Here is a 22,852-nt window from a genome sequence, read left to right on the forward strand (position 1 = left end):
TGTAATATGTTTGTACATATGTTTTGATATTGCATAATACAACATGATTTTAAACTTAAACTGTCTTGGTTGTTTGTTGACACAAATGAGTATCTTACATCTAATTAAGAAGACAATATCTAATCCGCAGTCAGGAAGAATAACTCTGAAAATTATCATTTGATTTAAAAAGTCTAAAAATTTATCTTGGATTAGAAAACATTTCGTTCAATAATTTTAATTCTATGCTTCCCAGTACTTTGAAGTCTTAAAAACGGTTTTGTAAAAAAAAATTGACATTTGTACCTCATGAAATAGAATAATAAATGCATTTTTGTCGAAATTGATTTTTTTTTTTTTGGAAATCTAACCTTAGAACACTGATGTTGAAATTGGAAGTGAGCTGTGATGTCGTACAATGATAGTACACACATTTTAATCTATTTGTTTTTAAAAAATTGAACTAAACAGACGAACTAAAGTACCGAAAAGTATAAAAACATGCAATTTTATCTAGTTCCCTGGGTACCTTTTTCATTGTAAAATATATTTGTTGCCCAGTTTTCAATAAGAAAATGCATTGTGGTACTTTGGTTTGCATTTCCTGAAAATATATTTGAAATTAATTTTTCCTGTGTAATATGATTAACTTTAATGATGAAGTTTGAAGAAATACCTTTGGTAAATACACATTATTTTGAGAATTCAGAGTGAATATAATTTTTAATTGCCGAACTAATTTGGCTGTTTGGACTACCTTAACTGCTAAGATTTATACAAAGAAAGACAACTCAAAATAAATGCGGAGCTAATCAAACGAAAATTAAAAATTCTTTAGTCACGAATGAATTTTTTTTTTTTTTTACTTTTAGGAAGTCGAATTTTTTCTTTGTTTGTTTAACGCCCCTTTCGAGATTATTCCGTTCAATCGAGACTCCAGTCTACCATTTGCCAGTTGGGGACTGCTTTATACCAATACCCGATACACAAGGCCATTGAGCAGCGAGGATTTTTTCGTGCAAACTCATCAACTGCGACATATAATCGAATGTTCGAACCATGACGTCTTGGTAGTGTAGTGCCATATTAAAGGACCATGAGGAATTAACAAGAGAAATAAAATATAAATTCTTTTTCTTGAGAATTGTAGTCACATTATTACTCAAACATTGTCAGGTAATGCATATACATGTGCAATTTTTCATGCACCCGGATTGAAAGTTGTTTTGTCCTTTCATTTTGTCTGTCCGTCCGTCTGTCTGTCTGTCTGTTTGTCTGTCTGTTGTCAACTTTAACTATTGAGTGAGTGGGGCTATGGCTTTCATATGTCGCATGTGTATTCCTTGTGACAAGACCTTTCTTTGGGTACCACCAAATTTGGCGCCTTGACCTTGGAGTTTGACCTACTTAAAAAAACATACTTTAACCTTGGTCATAACTTTTGAATAGTTGGAGCTAGGGCTTCCATACCTTCCCATGTGTATTTATTGTGACAAGACCTGTCGGCTGGTTTCAATATTTTTTACCTTTTGACCTTGACCTAAGAGTTTGACCCACTTTTAAAAAACTTTAACCTTGGTCATAACCTTTGAACAGTTAGAACTAGGGCATACATATTTCATAGGTGTATTCCATGTAACATGACCTTCCTTGAGGTACCAACACTTTTTATAACCTTGACCTTTGGAGTTTGTCATGCATTTGGGAGAATTCAACACTCGCTATAAGTTGCCATATGGGGCAGCAGTGTTTCACAAACACATCTTGCTTTAAATCTATGACCTAACGGGAATGGTCTCGCGATCTAGGAGATCATAGTTAAATCAAATACATTTGGGAATGAAAAGGATTAAATCTGTTATTTTAAATTCAACAAATGTTTTATTCATACTCTTAATGCTAGTCAACCAAGTTGATCAGTTCTATCTTTCCTACCGTATTGCTAAAACTTTATAAAATACTTTACACAAACTGTGATATATATACAGAGCTACCCATGGGAAAAAAATGAAAAATTTAATACGCAGAAAAATTTAGATTAATTTCTCCAAATTAATTCTTACCTCAATTGTACATAAACTCTATTAAACAAGAGATGTTGTGAAAGACTTATGCCCACCTCCCCAAATATTTCCAAGTTCAGGGGACCATAACTCTATCAAAAATGGTTCAATCACACCCAGATCAGAACTTGACTTTCTCATGATAAATCTGTATACCAAATTTCATGTAAATATGTGCAACCTCTCAAACAAAATGAATGGAAACTGCAAATAATTGGATTTCTAGGTTACCTGAGTAAACTCAGGTGACCTATTGCTATCCGTTTTCGTCCTTCGTCGTGCGTCGTGCGTTGTGCGTTAACATTTGAACATTTTTAGCTTCTTCTCTGCAACCACTGAACCAATTTCAACCAAATTTGCACAAAGCATCTATGGGTAAGGGGGAACAAAAATTGTGAATTTCATGATCCCTGCCCCCCTTGGGCCTGAGGGGTGGGACCAAAACCACTGAAATTAATGCAATCTTTAAAAATCTTCTTCTATACTCCTGGACATCAAGCAGTCAAACTGTTTGCATGATTGTAATCAGCAATGAGTCCTCTACCAAAATTGTGAAATTCATGGCCCTGGGGTCAGGGGTTCTAGTGCTAGGGCGGGGCTAAATAAGTAGATAGTGAAAATGCATTATTTCTTTGAAAATCTTCTTCTCTGCTCCTGGGTATCAAATAAACTAACTAAGTGTATAGTTATGATGAGCAAGAGTGCCTCTACCAAAATTTTGAATTTTATGGCCCCATGATCAGGGGTTCTGTTGTTAGGGCGGGGCTCTACTGATTATATAGTGAAAATACATGAATTCTTCGAAAATCTTCTTCTCTGCTCCTGGGTATTAAATAAACTAAGTACATAGTTATGATGAGCAAGAGTGCCTCTACCAAAATTTTGAATTTTATGGCCCCAGGATCAGGGGTTCTGTTGTTAGGGCGGGGCTCTACTGATCATATAGTGAAAATACATGAATTCTTCGAAAATCTTCTTCTCTGCTCCTGGGTATTAAATAAACTAAGTGCATAGTTATGATGAGCAAGAGTGCCTCTACCGAAGTTGTGAATTTTTATGGCCCCAGGGTCAGGGCTTCTGATGTTAGGGTGGGGCTCTATTGATTATATAGTGAAAATACATGAATTCTTTGAAAATCTTCTTCTCTGCTCCTGGGTATTAAATAAACTAACTAAGTACATAGTTATGATGAGCAAGAGTGCCTCTACCAAAATTGTGAATTTTATGGCCCCATGATCAGGGGTTCCGGTGTTAGAGCGGGGCTCTATTGATTATATAGTGAAAATACATGAATTCTTTGAAAATCTTCTTCTCTGCTCCTGGGTATTAAATAAACTAACTAAGTACATAGTTATGATGAGCACGAGTGCCTCTACCAAAATTGTGAATTTTATAGCCCCAGGGTCAGGGGTTCTGTTGTTAGGGCGGGGCTCTAAAGATTACATATATATAGTGAAAATACATGAATTCTTTGAAAATCTTCTTCTCTGCTCCTAGGTATTAAATAAACTAACTAAGTGCATAGTTATGATGAGCAAGAGTGCCTCTACCAAAATAATGAATTTTATGGCCCCAGGGTCAGGGATTCTGTTGTTAGGGCGGGGCTCTATAGATTATATAGTGAAAATACATGAATTCTTCGAAAATCTTCTTCTCTGCTCCTAGGTATTAAATAAACTAACTAAGTGTATAGTTATGATGAGCAAGAGTGCTTCTACCAAAATTATGAATTTTAGGCCCCAGGGTCAGGGGTTCTGGTGTTAGGACGGGGCTCTATAGATTATATAATGAAAATATATGAATTCTTCGAAAATCCTTTTCTCTGCTCCATGGTATCAAATAATCTAACCAAGTGCATAGTTATGATGAGCAAGAGTGCCTCTACCAAAATAATGAATTTTATGGCCCCATGATCAGGGGTTCTGGTGTTAGAGCGGGGCTCTATTGATTATATAGTGAAAATACATGAATTCCTTGAAAATCTTCTTCTCTGCTCCTAGGAATTAAATAAACTAACTAAGTACATAGTTATGATGAGCAAGAATGCCTCTTCCAAAATTGTGAATTTTATAGCCCCAGGGTCAGGGGTTCTGTTGTTAGGGCGGGGCTATATAGATTATATAGTGAAAATACATTAAATCTTTGAAAATTTTCTTCTCTGCTCCAGGGTATTAAGCAGATGAACTACCTATATAGTTATGATGGACAAGGGCCCTAATCTTCCAGAATTGTGAATTTCAAGCCCCCAGGGTCAGGGGTACCATAGAGGGGGGGCTGTACTTATCTACTGAAAATGAATGAATGGTTTAAAATCTGCTTCTTGGTATTAATCAAATGTCAACACCTAAGGGTCAGGGGTTCATGTGTGGTAGGGGCACTACTGATTATTGCTGAATATTACTGATTAGTTGAAATGCATTTTTTGTTCCCCTACCCTGCGTATGGGTACTAAGTAAACAAACTAAGCAACTGCTAAGTGTATTGTTATGATGATCAATGGTGCCTCTTTCAAAATTGAGAATGCCATAGCATCTGGCTTAAAACATGAATCAAATTCAATCACTGGAAAGTTGTTGCATAATGCCCAGGTGACCTATAAGGCCCATGGGCCTCTTGTTTTAAGTCCAAGGGGCATAACTCTGTCTAAATGGCTCGAACATGACCAGATATTCTCATGATAAATCTGTATACCAAATTTATTTTCAATGCGTGCAACCTCTGCGAAGAAAATGAATGGAAATTGATGGTGGACCGACAGACAGAACGACCGACAGCAGCAATATGAACCCCCCTCCCCTTCTTCGAAGGGGACATAAAATTATATTCCTTTTTCAAGTGTTATATCTGCACGAAGCGCATTGGACAGAATTATCTTGCCGTCCAAAATGGCAGTGTACATGGACAAAGTCTTCAATGGTTTCCATTTCAGGCCAAGGAGGCATTTTTATTATTTACAACCGATGGCGGACCCAGGAATCTTCAAAAGAGGGAAAGGGGGGCAGTTTTGGTTTGGGGTAGGGGCCCACATTCACATAAAAATAATTGATTTATTAAATCTCATGTCTATTTTGGGCGCAAAAGGGGGACCCTGGCCCCCTCTAAATCCGCCAGTGACAACGGTTATAAGGAATGTTTTAATTTTGGAAATAGTACATTAATAAGTTAGAAACACACAGATAGTAATGGCAATTAGAACAAGCTAATTCAGAGAATTCGTGTCCCCCGCTTAGGGAAAAAGTCGGCTCCCCCTGACTGAATTTGTAGAATTATTAAATGTATACATGTATACTGAAAGAAATAAAATACATGTATGTCAATATGCATATAAAGATTTGATTGCTTATTCTTTATTATGTGTATAGAAGATTTTTTTATATGGAATATTTATCACACTGTAATGATGATTTTATAACCTCATAAATTTTTCATTTCACATGCTGAATACTATCATTTAGTAAAAAAAAGAAGTATTTAAAAAAAAAAAAAGAAAGGTACGACCGAGATTCGATCCCGGGACCTCTCACACTTGGAGCGAGAGACATAACCACTAGACCAATGAGGCGCTTTTACCGGAGTGAAGTATATGCAGAACTGAAGTCACATACATGTATATATTCATGTTTTCATGTTCGGTATTCTCAAAATTTTACACAATCCATGGTGTTTGATTTATTTAGCCTTTATTAAACAGTTCTAATAGATGTAATAAGAACATAAAGTCCGCCGAGAACCTGTTTTATACGCAATAACTCTCCTCATGCCCCTGTGCTAAAAATAGCGACATGTAATACTATAAATACTAATAAAACAAACGGGGCGGGGCACTTTGAGAGGGGCGAGAGACGTCCTAGGGAGTTTTGGTATAAAATTACATTGCATAAGCTCAAAATCTTCTTGAAATATCGCCCGGAAATGATAGTGTTACACACAGACAGAATGTATAAATTTACGACCTTGAACTTTGACCTTTTGACCTCAAAATCAATAGGGGTCTTCTTTAGGCCACAGGGAGTTGTTATGTAAAATTTCATTGCGATAGCTCAAATGGTTCTAGAGATATCGTGTGGAAACGAAAGTGTTTTAACAGACAGAATTTGCTTATTTATGACCTTGACCTTTGACCTTTTGACCTCAAAATCAATAGGGGTCTTCTTTAGTCCATAGGGAGTTGCTATGCTAAATTTCATTGCAAAAGCTCAAAGGGTTCTCGAGATATCGTGTGGAAACGAAAGCGTTACAGACAGACAGAAAGACGGACGGACGGACGGACGGACGGACAAACCCAAATTAATATCCCCCACTTTTCAAGCGGGGGACAAAAACACGAAGAAATAAATCGAGATACAGCGCAATTTTTTGTGCGCAATAAAAATACACTTTTTTCAATTGGTGGCACTGTAGCTCCCCGGTCTCTCAATATTTTTGGGGGGCAGGGGTCTACAGTTCTTCATCTAGTTCTGATCAGTACGATTAATTTTTATAGCGAGGCAGGTAACTTGCATATAAGTTGATATTACAAGGATTTTTAAGTCAGCATATCATTAATTCTATGGCTGTTATAACGACCTTTATAGCAAATATAACCTATCATTGGGTCGTATTTAGGTTGACATTTTAAGGATTTTTCATACTAGATATTAGATTTTTGATTTTTTACAAACATAAGAAGATTACGACAGTATTCAAGATCAAAAGTCCATAAAACAACACAAAACAGGGGCAGAGCAAACACGGACCTCCAAAAAATCAGAGGTGGGATCGGGTGCCATGGAGGACTCAGCATCCCCTGCCGACCGGTCACACCTGCCGTGTGCTCCTTGTCATGATCGATCTGGAAATAACGAAAAAAATCCGTCGTCGATTCAGTGTATAAATAATGGAGTAACAATTAGTATGAAAAAAGAGTCCGCCAGCATTTGACTCAATGATAAACTGTATTTCCTGACAAGGTCATTGTATCGACCATAGAACTTACAAAATGATGGCTTTAAACGAGACTGTTGATATTGCTAAATTGTTTCATCAACTTTTTTGTCAAAAATTTACCTCGTTTTAGAAATTGTTCATACATACATGTAGAGCATGCCCTTGCGTATCGAATCAACTGAGATAAATTATATAAACTTCATATGCAGGTGATGAAGGTATATTGCTGCATAAGTATTCATGGGAAGTTGACGATAGAAAATAAAGTCATCACGTTTATCATAAAGCTTGGTTGTTAGATGACCATTGTTATTATGATTAACGTCTTTTTCAAGTAAAATATCCAAAATGAAACAGGTGTGTCAGACTCTGTGGTATCTTTTATCTCAAGCTCACCAAGATATATCGTATCAACATAAGAACGGAAATTGTTGGTTGACAAAACGTCGTCGATATATCTAAATGTCAAGTTGAAGGCCGCGCAACAAGTACTTATTTTCTTCTTTTCATGCTTAAGATTTTGCACAAGTTCTGCTTCATATAAATACAAAAATAGGTCTGCTAATACCAGGGCGCAATTGGTATACCCGTGGGAATTCCAATAAATTGTTGGAAGACCAGGGTCTCCAAAAAACAGCATAGATATATATTGTCAATCAGAAAATGAAGCATCCTTTTGAATTCAAATTCAGAGTACTTGTGTGTAAATTCAGAATTTTTAAACAAAATAAGTTTACAAATGACCAATGACAAGGTAAGTAAATTTACCAATTCCATTTTTATTGAAAAAGCAGATGTCACTGAAATGCCTGGACTTTATTTTATCATGAGGAATGGTTGTTTATAAATTTGAAAAGTTGTAAGCTTTTTTTAATTATAAGTTGTTGATTGTGGGAAAATCTTGTGATTTCAAATTGTCCAAAAATTCCTTGGAATTTTCAATTTATAAAAGACTTGATTATAACGATATTCTGAACAAAATTTAAATCGAAACAATAAGACGTAAAATAATTTGAAAGACAGATAGTGCCTCTTTTTCTCCGAACAAACCATTTGTTGAATATAATTTATTGTTGCATAGTACTCTTGAAGTTTCAACTTCACTACTGTTTTAAAATATCTTAGTGAGGATCGAGTAAAGAAACAGGTTTGGTTGAACATTTAATGGAATCCGCTATGTATCTTTGTTTGTAAGGATTCTTATGAAGTTTCAGAATCCAATATATATATATACTTGTATATGGTAATTCAAATTCATCTTGGTTCTTTGGGATATTAAAAATATTCAAAACTGACATGTGATTTTGGAGAATTTCTTCCTTGAAAAGGGAACTATGAGTATAATATAATGAGCCTTACAACCGAAGACAATGCTGTTATCTGCTTTGTCAACAGGGACAAGTACGTACTGATCGTGTAAAAGAGGGTATCAAAAATGAAGAATAGCAGGTTCAATGCAACAGTAGGTCACAACGCGGACTATACAAGTGCACGCGTTGTGATCCACTTCTCAGGGACCTAGATATGTACATGGTACAAAGTATTTATAGGTCTTTGCTTTCATCATCTTAGTTGTTTCTGTATGTTAAAAATCTTCTCTCTAAATGTATAGAATTTTTTATCAATACCATGAAATTAAAAAAACTGTAATGAAGTTTGATTTGTGATCGGGATCGATGTTACACTAAACTTTGACCTCAAACTTGTTGTCTGTCGTCTTGTCTGATTGATAAAAACATTTAGGGAGATCACTCCGAGAATGTGTAGTTTCTACATACGTATCCATTAAAAGCAAAGGTAAACATCTACTTTTTATAAAATAATTTCAAAGAGAACTTCATAAAGTGTGACTGTAACGGACATACTATGTTAAAGCATACTGTAGAAATAACACTGCAATATTTTTAATCATGCATGGGATGATGGGCATCGTGTTTAAAGGTAGGACGTTCTCCAAATTGACCTCATCATTATAACAGAGGTATTTAATCTAACAGTTAATCTTAAATAGTAGAGGTTGCACTACATAAAATTGCTGAAGCTATATTTGTTTTTAGAAAGTGCTCTGCATTTCACATGTTGAATACTTCAGGGACAGAGTAGATAGGTAGGCCCAAGAGTACCATTGTCTGTTTGCTTTAGGCCTAATTCCATATTTGAATGTGTGAAAAAAAAATATTTTAGATTTTTTTTTAGTAATTGGGTCATTCTAGAGTTTTATAATGACTCTAAGAATTTCTTTAATCTTGTCTGAATTAAACATGTTAAAATGATATATCTCATGATCAGTTCTCTTTTGTAGCAAGGATTAAAAACGGAATTGAGAAAAAATGCCAAGTACCAGAGATAAAGTTTTGATGGGCCTTGGTGGGGTTGCGGGTGTATCTGTGGCAGCATGGCAGACAATGTTTCCATGGATTAAGTATGACCTGCAGTACATGAAATATGGAAAAGGAATTGGACAGAGATTGGCACAAGATGTAGCAAATGGAAGATATATAATTGACATGTTTGAAAATAGTGTTGCAAAATTTCCTAAGAAACCAATGATCATATTTGAGAACAGAGAATATACCTATGAGTTTATAAACGAGCAAGCCAAAAAAGTGGCTAATATTGCTTATGAATGGAAGTGCCAGACTGGAGATGCAGTTGCCTTAATTTGTCAGAATTCACCAGCATTTGTTTGGACATTTTTAGGTAATACTGATATCAGATTGGACTTCTGAAAAATATTGTAGAAGTACTTTTTCCAAGAGGTATTAATTTATGCTATGTACAAGGTCATAAATTTTCAGCAGAAATTTGTCCCATCATTCTTACAAACAGTACATTGTAATTTCATTGCAAGGTCCTCTGTATTTGTGAATTCAATTTGACAGTTTATTGATACAGTGTACTACATTTTTTAATTTATAAAGTCTTCTTACCATTTCAGGGCTTCAGAAAATTGGTTTAAGTGTGGCATTCGTAAACTATAACAACAAAGCAAAGCCCCTGCTACATTCACTCACAGTCAGTAAAGCAAAAGCAGTAATTCTTGGAACAGGTTAATATCATTGTTTATGATACTTACCCTCTGAATATACAGAATCTGAATAATTGTTGCATATAGTAAATTTTCTGCAGTTGAAACATTTACTGCATAGTAAAGATACTAGACTGAATATAAATGTGTGTGTGTTGTGCCTCTTAAGTCATTACCTGTAAGTGATAAGTAAAAAAAACAATAATAATTGATGGATGAATTGTAATAAAAAGCCAGACTTTTTCTAAATCATAGATGACAATTAATCAATTAAGGACTCTTTACATTGTAGGTTACTTATTTTTTTTTATATTTAACAGTAAAATTAATAGGCAACCATTGTACATATTAATATCAAATATGGTATATTATCATAGAAGCTTCATTGCAAATTAATGCTATTAAGGCTATCAATTGCACAAGATTTGCTAAGTATGGAATTTAATACTGTAAAATCGCATACCAGGTATTTACGTGGAATTAAATTTTCGTGGTTTGAGGGAAAACTCTTGGTTCGTGGGAATTTGATTTCGTGGGTGATGAATTGTTTAGTAGTTACAAAGAATCATTTAACATTTCTTGGTGGACATGAATTTGTGGGTCTTCATATCTCGGAAACAACGAAAATTAAATCCCCATGAAAATTTGTGATTTCAAAGTATAGAGATTTCTTTTAAGGTGAGGAACTGTTCCATTCTGTGGAGGAGATCCGTCCAGAGCTTAGCATTCCAATATATTTATATGGTACCTCTGGCAATAATGTACCCGAAGGTTACATTTCCATGGATGACCTCATGCTGAACTCTCCGGGGGCTGAAATCTGCCGGAGTTGTAGAAGTACTTTCACTATGGTCACCCCTTGTATCTACATTTTTACGTCCGGAACAACAGGTAACATTAATCAATTTTCAATTCCACTTAAACATATCATAAATTTCAGATATAGTCATAGTGAGAGGAAAATATTGTTACTAAATTTATTGCTTTTTCTGACTACTTTGTTACTTTGTTAGTTGATACATCTTGGGAGCTCAAAGCATGTTAACCAAAAAATAGGTCATGGTGACCTAATTTTGGAATTTCAAGGCTTTATTAAATCATATAAGATGAAATGAAGAGACTTAGAATAGAAGTGATAGGGTTGCAAAATTTAACAGAAAAGTGATTCTAGACCTGTTGGCTTCTAGTTGTGATTCTTTTAGTCCAGTGGTCCTAGATGTTTATGAGAGACTTTTTTTTTCAAGGTTTGCCTAAGCCAGCCATAGTGAATCAAGGAAAGAGTATTGGATACTCTAAGTTCTTGCAGATTGGTATGGTAACACCAGATGACAGAGTGTATACCACCACGCCACTTTATCACAGTGCTGCCACACTAGCTCTGTTAAGTGTCATGGATGTAGGTTAGAAAACTCTTACACAGTCTTTAAAAGCTACAAAATTTGGTCCTCATTGAAATAAATATTCACATATTCACATGTGAAATCTTGTAGAGCTCTCTTTGTTATGGTATGTTATGCTACGATTTTAGGTGCTACAATGATTCTCAGAGTCAGATTTTCAGCATCACATTATTTTGAGGAATGTAGAAGGCACAAAGTAACCATTGCTCAGTACATTGGAGAATTAGCCAGATATCTACTACATGTTCCAGAGGTAGGTGTCTTCCCACTTACATGTAACCAATATTTTCTATAAAATTAATATAAACCTGTGTTGGCTAAGTTAGAATGGAGTGCAGATGGAGAACAGAAGAATTAAATTACAGGTAGACTTTTGTCTGTTTCAAGATATAAGGTAAATTTTTTGTAACATATATTTATAGCAAGCGCAGCGAGCTCAATAGACTAACCTGTGTTTTCCTTTTATTTCAAAGTAAAGTGTTAGAGATCAGATGTAACAGGCTAGGGTATGAGGTTTATGAACAAAATCTCTGTGGACCTTCCAACAAATTTTTACTTCAAAGCGGCAATTTTGTCAATTGAAGCGGTCAATTTGGCCGGTTGCCGGTTCTTAGGGAAAACACTGCTAACGTGTAAGAACAGATGAAATTTGGAAGGAAATTTGTACATACATCATCAAATTTTCCTGTGCAACATTCCCAGAATTCCTTCGCAACCAGGGTTCCATGCAAATTTATTTTAAAACATACAAAAGACCAAGAATAATTGTTCTTTATCAAGATACGTTTGCTTTTCTTTATTCGCACAAAGCTTAAAAGTAACAAAATATATTTTCATCTACTCTACAAAGTATTTCATTAGGCTAAAATTTTGCATAAAACCTGTATCAACCAGACGCTTGGCTGTATCCGAAAACTCTGATGTCATGTGACATCATGGTCTAGACTGTGGCTCGTGCAGTTTGACGTTTGAAGAGGCAGATCAACGATTCAACTGTATTAAGCTACGTACAAGGCCTGCGCTCGCCCCAACGGTCACACTGTTAAACATATTATTATATCATATAAATTAAATATATTGAGCATCTGTATCTGTGCTAAATTTATTGTCTTTTTAAAAATAATTCATGAAATACAGAGATATTGAACAGCTGGTTTTCAAGCTCAAAAGTCGTAGTTTTTTTTCGTTAGAAATTAAAACATATAGCAAAAGAGAACATCCGTTCACAGAGAAAAAAGTTTTAAACCAATAAAAGGTTTCTGCCGATTCCTTTTTAAAGATTTAAGACGCTATAATTCCAACATCACTCATCAAGATAAACTCACAAACCAAGATCACATGGTTAAAGGTCAAGGGTCAAATTTTCATTCAATCTTGAGAACCCTTTGCTTGACAAACATCAATCTTTGTAAAAAAAAATTTTCCCCTCAAGGAGGCTGGGGGGGTCAACAAATTAACCATAAATTAACCATCAGATTTATCTTATTTTTTAAGATACGGTATCTTAAGCTGTCAACTATCATTTGGCAAAGATAAAAATCATACATCTTATAGTTTTAAATTTTGATCATTTTTGTATGTCTTTATATGGAGCTCTTCTTTTAAAGGAGATTGAAATAGTCTGAAAATGGCTGCCACCCCAGCCTCTTTAAAAGTAAATACTTTGATATCAATTTGGATCTCACAGTTAAGGAGCAAACTTGACAAAAAAAGTTGTTGATTACCACATGTAATGCTCATTATCTTGAAACCCATTGTCTGGCAGACATCTTAATTGGTACACTTTATTTATAAAATTCTGCATATTTTTTAAGTATCCCTTGAGAAGTAAATGACCAGTGTAGATTTTTAAGACATATTTTGTGGCGGAAGGTTTTTCTATGTATGTAAAAACTAAAAATATACTTTGCAAAAAAAGTTTAAGAAATATCAGGATCGAAGTTAATTGGTACCTAAAGAGAAGTAAATGACCAAAGACATAAGTTGTGGATAAAACTTTCAAGACAAAAGAAGATACATGTATGTTCAGCTCAGGATGCTTTACAGACATTTTAAGAAATAAGAAGTAAATTACCCCTTATAATATTGAGGTCTGATAGAGATCTAAGTTGGTTTTATATTGTTTTTTCCAGATAATATATATCTATAAATAATATCATTGTCATTGCAAAATTTTAAATTTATAGATGTTCCTTTTAAACATTTCCATATTTAGGACATATGTGTTTTTCAAACATTTCTTTTTGTATTTTTGAATTTTTAGAGCCCTGAGGATGGAAATCATTGCATCAGATTTATGATAGGAAATGGGCTGAGAGCAGATATATGGGAAAAATTTCAAGCAAGGTTTAAGATTCCAAAAATCATAGAGTTCTTTGGAGCTTCAGAAGGGACTGTTGCCTTTGTGAATACCTGGGGGAAAGTAGGAGCCTGTGGGCGACTGTCCCCATTCCTGGTGAGTTTAAAGACAGTTGTCAGGCTGTAACTATAAACAAGAGACATGACATTTAATCTACATGAAATCAGATTAACATTGTCTTAGAAACAAATTTGATCATCTACTCATATTGTAATTTATGATATTACAAGACTTGTGTATTCATACATGACATTTTGTTTCTTGTCTCCCTAGTGATTGTGATTGAATGACATGTGTAAATTCTAGAAGTATTGCTCTAATGAAACATTCATTTTTTTTTTTTTTACAGAATAGGTTGACACCAGGCAAATCATATTTAGTGCGTTATGATCCAAACACTGAGACTCCATTGAGAAACAAAGAAGGGCGATGCATTCCTTGCAAAATAGGTAAATGAACTTTACTTGTTTAGAGAAGTTAATTCTCTTTTCGAGTTAAATGAATCACTCAGTTCTCTTGTATTGTGTAGAAAACTGATGTCATTTATCTTTTCTCTCCTATTTTTGGAAACCAAAGAAAATGGGGGGATAAGGCGGGCAGAATGCCTATAGCGTCAGATATGAAGAAATCACATTTGATATAAAATGAGTATTTAAATTTACCTCTCATTATTGAAATTTATGAAATTATGAGAAAAAAAAAATTTCTGAGAGAAAATAAATCTCTTTAAAAATGTCATTAAAAAAAATAATAGATGGTATACGTTGGATTTGAACCCAAACAAGAAAATACCGAAGTATCACACTGCTTTGAGACTAATGTGCTAACGGCCACTATGCTACATGGCTCATGATGATTAGGGGCATTTAAATCATGTTTGTGATATGACCATTGACTTAAGGGGGGACCTATGTCTGAAAAGTCTTTGTGTGAAATTTTCAAGACTTTGACATTTCCTTCCTGACCACTTGCTCTTAATTTTTATGTATTAAAAACAATACCTTTATATGCTTATTTTTACACAAGAGCACGTGCAAAAACAGTGTGAAATGCTAAAAATAGATTATTTTCAGACATTATTGTTCTACTCCAAATATGTGCTAAAAAGTACCAAAAATGTCAAATCACATTCTAAATCAACAGGTATTTAATTTATATGACTTGTATCTTTAAAATGAAAGCAATTTCATTGTAATTCATCCCGCATGAAAAATTATAAAGGAGCACAATGTAAGTATCACCCCGTTTTTCTTGTCGTATTTTTTATAATTCTGACATGAATAGCAGGTAATATCTTAAAAAGTCTTTGTGTGAAAATGTTGTAATTCATATTTTCTGAAAGAAATGACCCCTCTCTTTATTTTAACAAAGAAAAAAGTATACCTTTATGATAAAATAAACGATAGATATGACGTTTTCTTTTATTTTCGTACTCTTCTGTCATAAATATTGACCTTTCTGCACTTAAAAAAGGTAAGTAAGCACTGACAAACATCTGAATATAACATTATTTTACAAAAAACGAGTATTTTGTTTTGATTAGAAATAATTTAAACAGATAAACTCTTTTCTTCTTCATTCTAATCATTCTGCCCCCCACCATTTCCCCGTCAACAATCAACACCTAATAGAACCTAGGAAGGACATACAATAAAATCTACATATACTATAAATCAATAAGTAAATATAGGTACAAGTACATTTCTTAATTTTTTAAAGTTTTATCCAGAAAATACAGTTAATGGTAAACATAAAATTAAACATATTTCTCTGATTTAAGCCGCTTTCTTTGTTGAATTTTATCTTAAATTTTTTACACTTTTATATCAGCATATCATGGAGGTATTTCTTTACAACTGAAATTGCTATGAATCATCCACCAAAGAAAGAGATTTCTAATATTAACAAACTCCATAAATCAATTAAAACTATTATAAATGATGAAAAAAAATTCTTTTTGTAAACCGTGTACGTTATTGATTAATAACAATGTTATGCCTATAATCACAGTTGCAAAAGTCAGCGGGAAAAAACAAACATTGCTATTGTGACGTCACATAACGCTGCTTTGACGTAGAACGACATAGGTCCCCCCTTAATGGACTTAAAGTATTTCTTGGAAAGATGTGAATGTTTTGTCATAAAACTGTACTTTTAAGGTATAGTGGGTCTTCGCTCCATATTTTTGTAAACCAAAAAATATTTATTTTATTGCAAACTTTTAGGATTATCTTTCAAAAAAATGGAGCGAAGACCCACTCATATTGAAAAATTTTGTTAAAGTATGAAAAAATGATCTTTTTGTTTAAGTCTGTGTATGCTTTTTTATAGGCAAATATTTTCAGTCTTTGTGAGATTTTTGTAAATTATAGAGATTTTACATTAAGTATACTTTAATATTAGATGAAATATGAAATAAAATTTGGATATAATTGAGAATATATACATTTGTGGTATCTCTCCATTATATAAACATACAGAGAGAAAATATCTTCAATTCTGTATGAAGTTTGTCAGAGGTCAGAGGTAAATACGTGACCTAATCACACGGCGCAATAATATCTACCGGTACATAAATATTATAAAATGACCTCTACTTGCTTTTCATGTATAAAAATGAATAAGATAAGCAAGTAAAATGATAATTATTTTATTTTAAATGTAAACAAGTATTTCATACAGTTTTGGGGCTATCGATTCAACCTGTGTACATAGAGAAAACTAAGAGCCTAGCGTTTGTTTACATTTTTCTTCACTTTTGTCACCTGCACAGTCAGAGCTCTAACGTTCATCCATATATATTTTTTTGGATAGACCTTTGGTTAAATTTTCATGGTAAACTTTTATTTAATCTTTAAATTGAACTCACGATAAATGTGTAAATCTGTTGGAAAATATCTTTGCCATGAACAGCTGCCAAACACCTCAGCGTTTTCATAGTTCAATGTAAATTAAGATGTCGCCAGTGTCTCCATGTTTATCAGTGTCTTACGATCAGTATGCCTTTAGTTAGTGAAACCGTGGAATATTTTTTATCAAATTGCAAATTAACTGGCTCGGACAAGTTTCTCAATCCATCGGATCCATCCATCCCTTTCCAGCGACCGAAATTCCTCCAACTTTTTATCATCAAACTTCGGACGTGTTTCTTGCGTCTTTTCAGCATCGATTATCATTTTTCACGAATAAAATATTCCCAGACAACAATCTGTTCACTATTACTGATCACAAGTAGCCTTTCACAAAATATTCCCTTCGAAATAGATTCCTTAGCCTAATGAATTCGAAGCGTAACCGCCATGCAAGCCGATTTACACCTTGCGTCATTTTTCAAAATCTACGACGGACGGTTAGTGCAATAACTTAAATTCGAAAATATTCAATTGTCTGTCTCAAATATATATATATAAGTAATAAATAACAAGTTTATAAACTTCAATGGGAATTGAAGTGGGTCGGTACATGATCAGATCTTCTGAGGAGGCCTTTGGCCTTCACAGGATTTGATCACGTGACTGACCCACTTCAATTCCCATTGAAGTTTATAAACTTGTTATTTATTTCTTAATTAAATTTTTCACTTCTTATCTGTCGTGCTATAGGCATTCTGCCCGCCTTATCCCCCCATCTTCTTTGTTTATTTTGTGCATTTTGATACTACTGTATATGTGTAGCATCTATAGGCAAAGGGAAACAAAATTTTCTAAGATAAAGCTTTCTAAGGCATAAAGGGAGGGTTAAAAAAAAATTCTGCCTGTTACACCAAGGTACATGTAACTTAAGCAATATTTTTTGCCCCATGGTTTAATGCATTTAAATTTTAGAATCTAACAAGATCTGCTATTTGTGGGTCAATTTTCTAATAGTAATGCTGACTTACACAAAATGTACACTGCTACCTCTGTTACCGAATATTGCCAACATGGCGGACTGCACTATATCGACGACCGGCACTGTCACTGTGATGGTGTTATCTGGGTCGTCGCTTTATCACGTACCGGCACTACAAGGGTTAATTATAGACCCAAGACTAATTTTAATTTTACAATGAATCACATTTTCCCAACTCCCATTTTTGAATGTTTAAAAGAAAAATAAGCAAGAAGGTTACTTATGGACGCACACCATGTAGACACATGCTTAATTTTATGTGTAGTGCATATTTGGTTTAAACATTGATCAGGTGAGCCAGGACTTCTGATTGGAGGAATCCCTAATCAAGCTCTGTACAAAGATGGCTTTTATCTCGGAGGCAAAGCAGTCAATGAGAAAAAATATGTTAGAAATGCCTTTCAAGAGGGAGATGCCTTCTTCAATTATGGAGACTTGATGTACGTCGACAAGGATTACTTCTTGTATTTCAAAGATCGAGTTGGAGATACTTTTAGGTGCGTACATGTATGGGTGAAATGTCAATTCCACCATGAGTTTTATTCTCAAGTTATCTGTTCATTATAGCTTTAAGTCTCCAAGAATATTTATTGTCTATCCCAATATTTCTTTTGATCAGGTGGAAAGGTGAAAATGTGTCCACGAATGAAGTAGCCAATATTCTGACGGGACTACCTTTTATACAAGACGCTAACGTATATGGGGTAGAAATACCAGGTCAGTTTATACTCTCTCTTACAGGCCAGTTCATAATAAGTAATTCTGAAAGCAATGCAGATAGAAAAATATATGGTAAAGCTTCCTTACAGATACATGTATCATGCTCACAGAAAATATCTTGTTGTAGTGTCATGTTTTGTCCTGTTTTTAAAAAGTGCAAAATAATATAGTTTATTTTGCCTCTTAGACCCAGCAAGTTACAAATACATGTTCATGTTTAAATATTACTTTAAGCTGCCCCAAAAGGTTGCTATAGCTCCATGTATGTCTTACTGTTAAAATATCTTTTGTTATATGTATTTATGTAAAATATGTCAAAAAGGGAATAATTTTGTGATTCATTATAAGGGTGTAAATGCAATGCACTACTTCATAATACTAAAAGATATTGAGTTTATTCATTTACCAAAGGATTTTATGGTATTTTATTCAATAGGTAATGATGGTCGAGCTGGAATGGCGGGAATTTTACTGAAGGAAAATGTTGAGTTCCACACAGACCTGCTACCTAAGATCTACCACCACTGTGAGGAGAACCTACCACACTACGCCCAGCCACTGTTCCTCCGCTTCATCAAGGAGATGCCGCTGACAACCACTCACAAACAGAGGAAGGTGGAATACGTCAAGGAAGCCTACAACCCCGCTGTTGTGACTGATCCGCTGTTCCGCATCTCACCAGAAACCAAAACCTATGTTCCACTCAACACTGAAAATATTGCCCAGTTTTTGGCAAAAGCACGGTTGTGATTGCAATAACTATTTTTAGTTCAATTTATGGTGGCTATTTTCAAATTTAAAGACTTCTATGCATAAGTTTTGATGCAAGAAAAATAAGTTGTTTTTTTTTTAATCAGTGGGTGCTATAAATTTTTTTTTTTACATGTATAGTGTGCTAATTTTTTAATACAAAGAGTTTCATAATAATCATTATTTTTTTTATTTTTGTCAGAAGAGTTTTGAGAAATTTAATAAACATACTTTTTAAAATTGTTATTTTGAAAACCTGGTATCTGAAACCCTTGAACTTTTAAGTTTAAAAATGTACCCGGCTACCGTTATGTAAAAAAAATTAGTAAATTCTTTAAAGTATTTTTGAAAAAATTATGCAATGAAAAAGAAGTGCACTTTTACCATTATAAAACCAGCTGACAAGGAAGTACTGGTAGACTTTTTTCAAAATGGAAGTTTTTCCCCATTCTTGCAATACCAGTGAATTTCAAGTATCGTTAAATGTAAATTTTATAGAAACGTACAAGGACTTCGGTGAAAAGGAAATTTCCAAGGCCAGATGGGAACATTGTATCACTTGATAACAAAGCAATGGTTGCTGATGTTACTGATACATTTATATCCATTTTTTTTTGTGTTTAAACAATATGGTCCAGAATTTTGCATAACTTTGACCATGATTGATGTAAATGTTAAAACAAGACTTTCTTTGAGAATTCATATATAGTTTGTCCTATTCAATTTTCAGGGATTCCTTAAGAATGTTGACAAATAAAGATTTCAAATTGATATTTATACCATAATCATTATAATGACATGCAACACATGATGATTGAGATAATACCCCGGTACTCAAGATGAATTAACATGCCTTCGTGCTGAATTAGTTTAGTCCTTATTTTGATTTTGTTCCCCCACATAATCTGGAATGATTAGATAGTAAGGTTTTGTTTATAACTTTGACCAAGAAGAGAGAGTACAAATGAATATTTTCTCAAAGTACATGTAATGCAGTTACAGACTATATTGCTTTAACTGTTATGTATTGTATAAACAAATTTTTACGAATTTTTGTTTAAACTTTTAATATGTACATGTATATTAATTAATTTGTTACGATTACACAATTATACATGTGTATCCATTTATAAATGCATGGAGATATGCATTGTTGATTATTTATCCCTGTTGATTATAGCTTCTGTGATTCCATTCTAAATCATTTTACTTTTATTTTACATCATGTTATATGTGACAACATGTTGAATGATATATTATCTATTGTTAATTTTGCTTGCATGGATGCATTCTTATAAACACGTTTTGCTAGTTAAACAAGTATTTTTGTTTAGCTGCAAAATCATACTTGAAATAGCTTAAGGAGGCTGGAGGGTCAACAAATTAACCATCAGTTATAACTTCATTTCTTATATATGATATCTTTAAAAGCCGTCAACTATCATTTGGCAAAGAAAATTTTCATACATTTAAGTTTTGAAATTTGAGCAATTTGTACATCTTCATATGGAGCTCTTCTTCTAAAGGAGATCATTTAGTCTACAAATGACCACAACCCCCAGCCCTCTTAAATACTGTAGAAGCACTTTTTTCCACGTGGTATTAATTTACGCTTTGTAAGCGGCCACAAATTTTCCACAGAAGTTTGTCCAAGAGTACTTGATATAAATGCAAGGCATATAAGACAGTCTAGGAAATCTGCGTAATTTTTTAGACGCGGATTCAATAGAAATTGAGATTCCACGGATTTAAGACCCCGTGGAAAAAAAGTACGTCTACAGTAACATCCCCCTTTCTTTTCACTCAAATTCAGCAAGTGCCTGTACTGGATGATTCTCAAAAGTAGTTCTTGTTGAAATGCATCTGGCCTTACTGTTTTACTGGTATGCACTTAATACCAGGGTACTGTAGATCACTAAATTTTTGCGACACCTTATTTTCGCGAGATAGTCATTGATTCTTGATAAGAGAGATAAAATTTTCACGAATTGTGGTTATTGCTCTATATAATCTTAAGGAATACTATTATACGCGAGAATTAAATTTTCGCAAGCACACAGTCTTGCGTAATTACGCGAAAATAAAGTTCTCGCAGATAAAAAGTGATTTACAGTAATTTTTTTACAGACACTTGAAAGGTTAGTAAATCAATCATCCTCAGGTTTTTATCAATGAACTATTTTAGTATTGACTGATTATTTTAAAAATAGGTACAATGTTTATGATTTATTTACATATATGTATATTTAGTTAAAATTGAATAGATAAATATATACATAAATATGTTATGAAATGTGTGTCCTTTATTTTGAGCGTTGGTTATTTTTATGCCTCGGATCAAAAGATCATTTAGATATATTGTTTTTATCCTATCTGTTTTTCTGTCCATCATCAACTTTAACCTATCCCATAACTATTGAGTGGGTGGGGCTATGGCTTTTATATTTCACAGGTGTATGCCTTGTGACAAGACCTTTCTTTTGGTACCACCAAATTTGACTTATTGGCCTTGAAGTTTGACCTACTTTTACAAAAAAAAACATACTTTAACCTTGGCCATAACTTTTGAACAGTTGGAGTTAGGGCTTTCATACTTCACACATGTATTTAAGAGTTTGACCCACTTTTTAAAAACATTAACCTTGAAGATAACTTTTGAACAGTTAGAACTAGGGATACATATTTCACAGGTGTATTCCTAGTAACAAGACCTTCCTTTAGATACCAAAACTTTTGACCTTGATCTTTGACAATGCATGTAAACAAATCTGCTGGTATAGACTTTCTTGGACCTAAATTGCTTAAACTTTCAGCTAGTATAATATCCAAACCTCTAACACACCTTATAAATTCTAGCATTATCAAGGGATCTTTTCCTTCACAGTTAAAGGTCGCAAAAGTATCTCCCCTGTTTAAAAAGGGAGATAAATCAGACCCAGGAAACTATCGCCCAATCTCAATTTTACCAATTATATCGAAAGTTTTAGAGAAGCATGTAGCAGAAAATATACGTATCTTTACTTCTCACTTTGATTTATTAATTAAAGCACAATCTGGATTTCGAGATCTTCACTCGTGTCAGACAGCTCTCACAAAACTAATGATAATTGGCTGCATGCAATAGATCAATGGAATTTTATTGGCATTACTTATCTAGATTTTACCAAAGCATTTGATCTTGTTAATCATGATATACTCATTAGAAAACTTAAATGCTATCACTTCGATCCAATATCAATTAAATGGTTTCAATCATATTTATATGATCGAACTCAAAGTGTTAAAATTGGTGCGTACACATCTGAATCACTGCCAGTCACAGCAGGTGTGCCACAGGGCTCTATTTTAGGTCCTTTGTTGTTTCTATTGTATATTAATGATTTACCATTGTGCGTTGAACATTGTAATATTGATATGTTTGCTGATGACACTACAATGCATTTTCGTGGTAATAATATTTCACGTATTGAAACAACTCTTAATCATGAACTCTGTCAAATACAAAAATGGTGTCAACAAAATCAGATGATTATAAATACTGATAAAACAAAATGTATGTTAATGGGAACACAACAAAAGAAATCTAAATTAGAAAACGTTAATTTTCATCTGCAACTTTCCGGCCAGCCCCTAGAAAACCTAGAGATGCAAAAATTATTAGGTGTTCACATTGATCATAATCTTCAATATAATTGTCATGTAGATGCAGTTTGCAAAACTCTTACATACAAATTAT

At 33.7% G+C, this 22,852-nt stretch overlaps 1 protein-coding gene across 2 annotated transcripts; it reads left to right on the forward strand.

Annotated features, from left to right (window-relative positions):
* The first annotated feature begins 8,689 nt into the window (after positions 1-8,689).
* LOC134267907 (long-chain fatty acid transport protein 2-like) lies at positions 8,690-21,409 on the forward strand. Of its 2 annotated transcripts, none has more exons than XM_062750113.1 (11): positions 8,690-8,765; positions 9,271-9,668; positions 9,907-10,017; positions 10,675-10,887; positions 11,241-11,396; positions 11,525-11,649; positions 13,660-13,851; positions 14,105-14,204; positions 17,939-18,143; positions 18,266-18,363; positions 18,803-21,409. In XM_062750113.1, exons 2-11 carry the CDS (start codon positions 9,299-9,301, stop codon positions 19,114-19,116), a joined length of 1,884 nt encoding a protein of 627 aa, XP_062606097.1. In that variant the 5' UTR covers positions 8,690-8,765; positions 9,271-9,298; the 3' UTR covers positions 19,117-21,409. The 2 variants fall into 2 exon arrangements, with proteins under 2 accessions (XP_062606097.1, XP_062606098.1); XM_062750114.1 differs by lacking the exon at positions 8,690-8,765 and adding an exon at positions 9,014-9,075.
* The last annotated feature ends 1,443 nt before the right edge of the window (positions 21,410-22,852 follow it).

Source organism: Saccostrea cucullata, unplaced genomic scaffold, assembly GCF_032062105.1.
Source record: "Saccostrea cucullata isolate Sc308-1 unplaced genomic scaffold, CSIRO_AGI_Scuc_v1 ctg1293, whole genome shotgun sequence".
In the NCBI taxonomy this organism is placed as follows: Eukaryota; Metazoa; Mollusca; class Bivalvia; order Ostreida; family Ostreidae; genus Saccostrea; species Saccostrea cuccullata.

What these genes read in the sequence shown, in the direction of transcription:
- LOC134267907 (XM_062750113.1), top strand. Translation starts at nt 9,299, where the DNA reads ATGCCAAGTACCAGAGATAAAGTTTTGATGGGCCTTGGTGGGGTTGCG. An exon ending in GTTAAGTGTCATGGATGTAG is followed by an intron (nt 11,397 to 11,524) that starts GTTAGAAAACTC and finishes CTACGATTTTAG; the next exon opens with GTGCTACAATGATTCTCAGA. An exon ending in GGCGACTGTCCCCATTCCTG is followed by an intron (nt 13,852 to 14,104) that starts GTGAGTTTAAAG and finishes TTTTTTTTACAG; the next exon opens with AATAGGTTGACACCAGGCAA.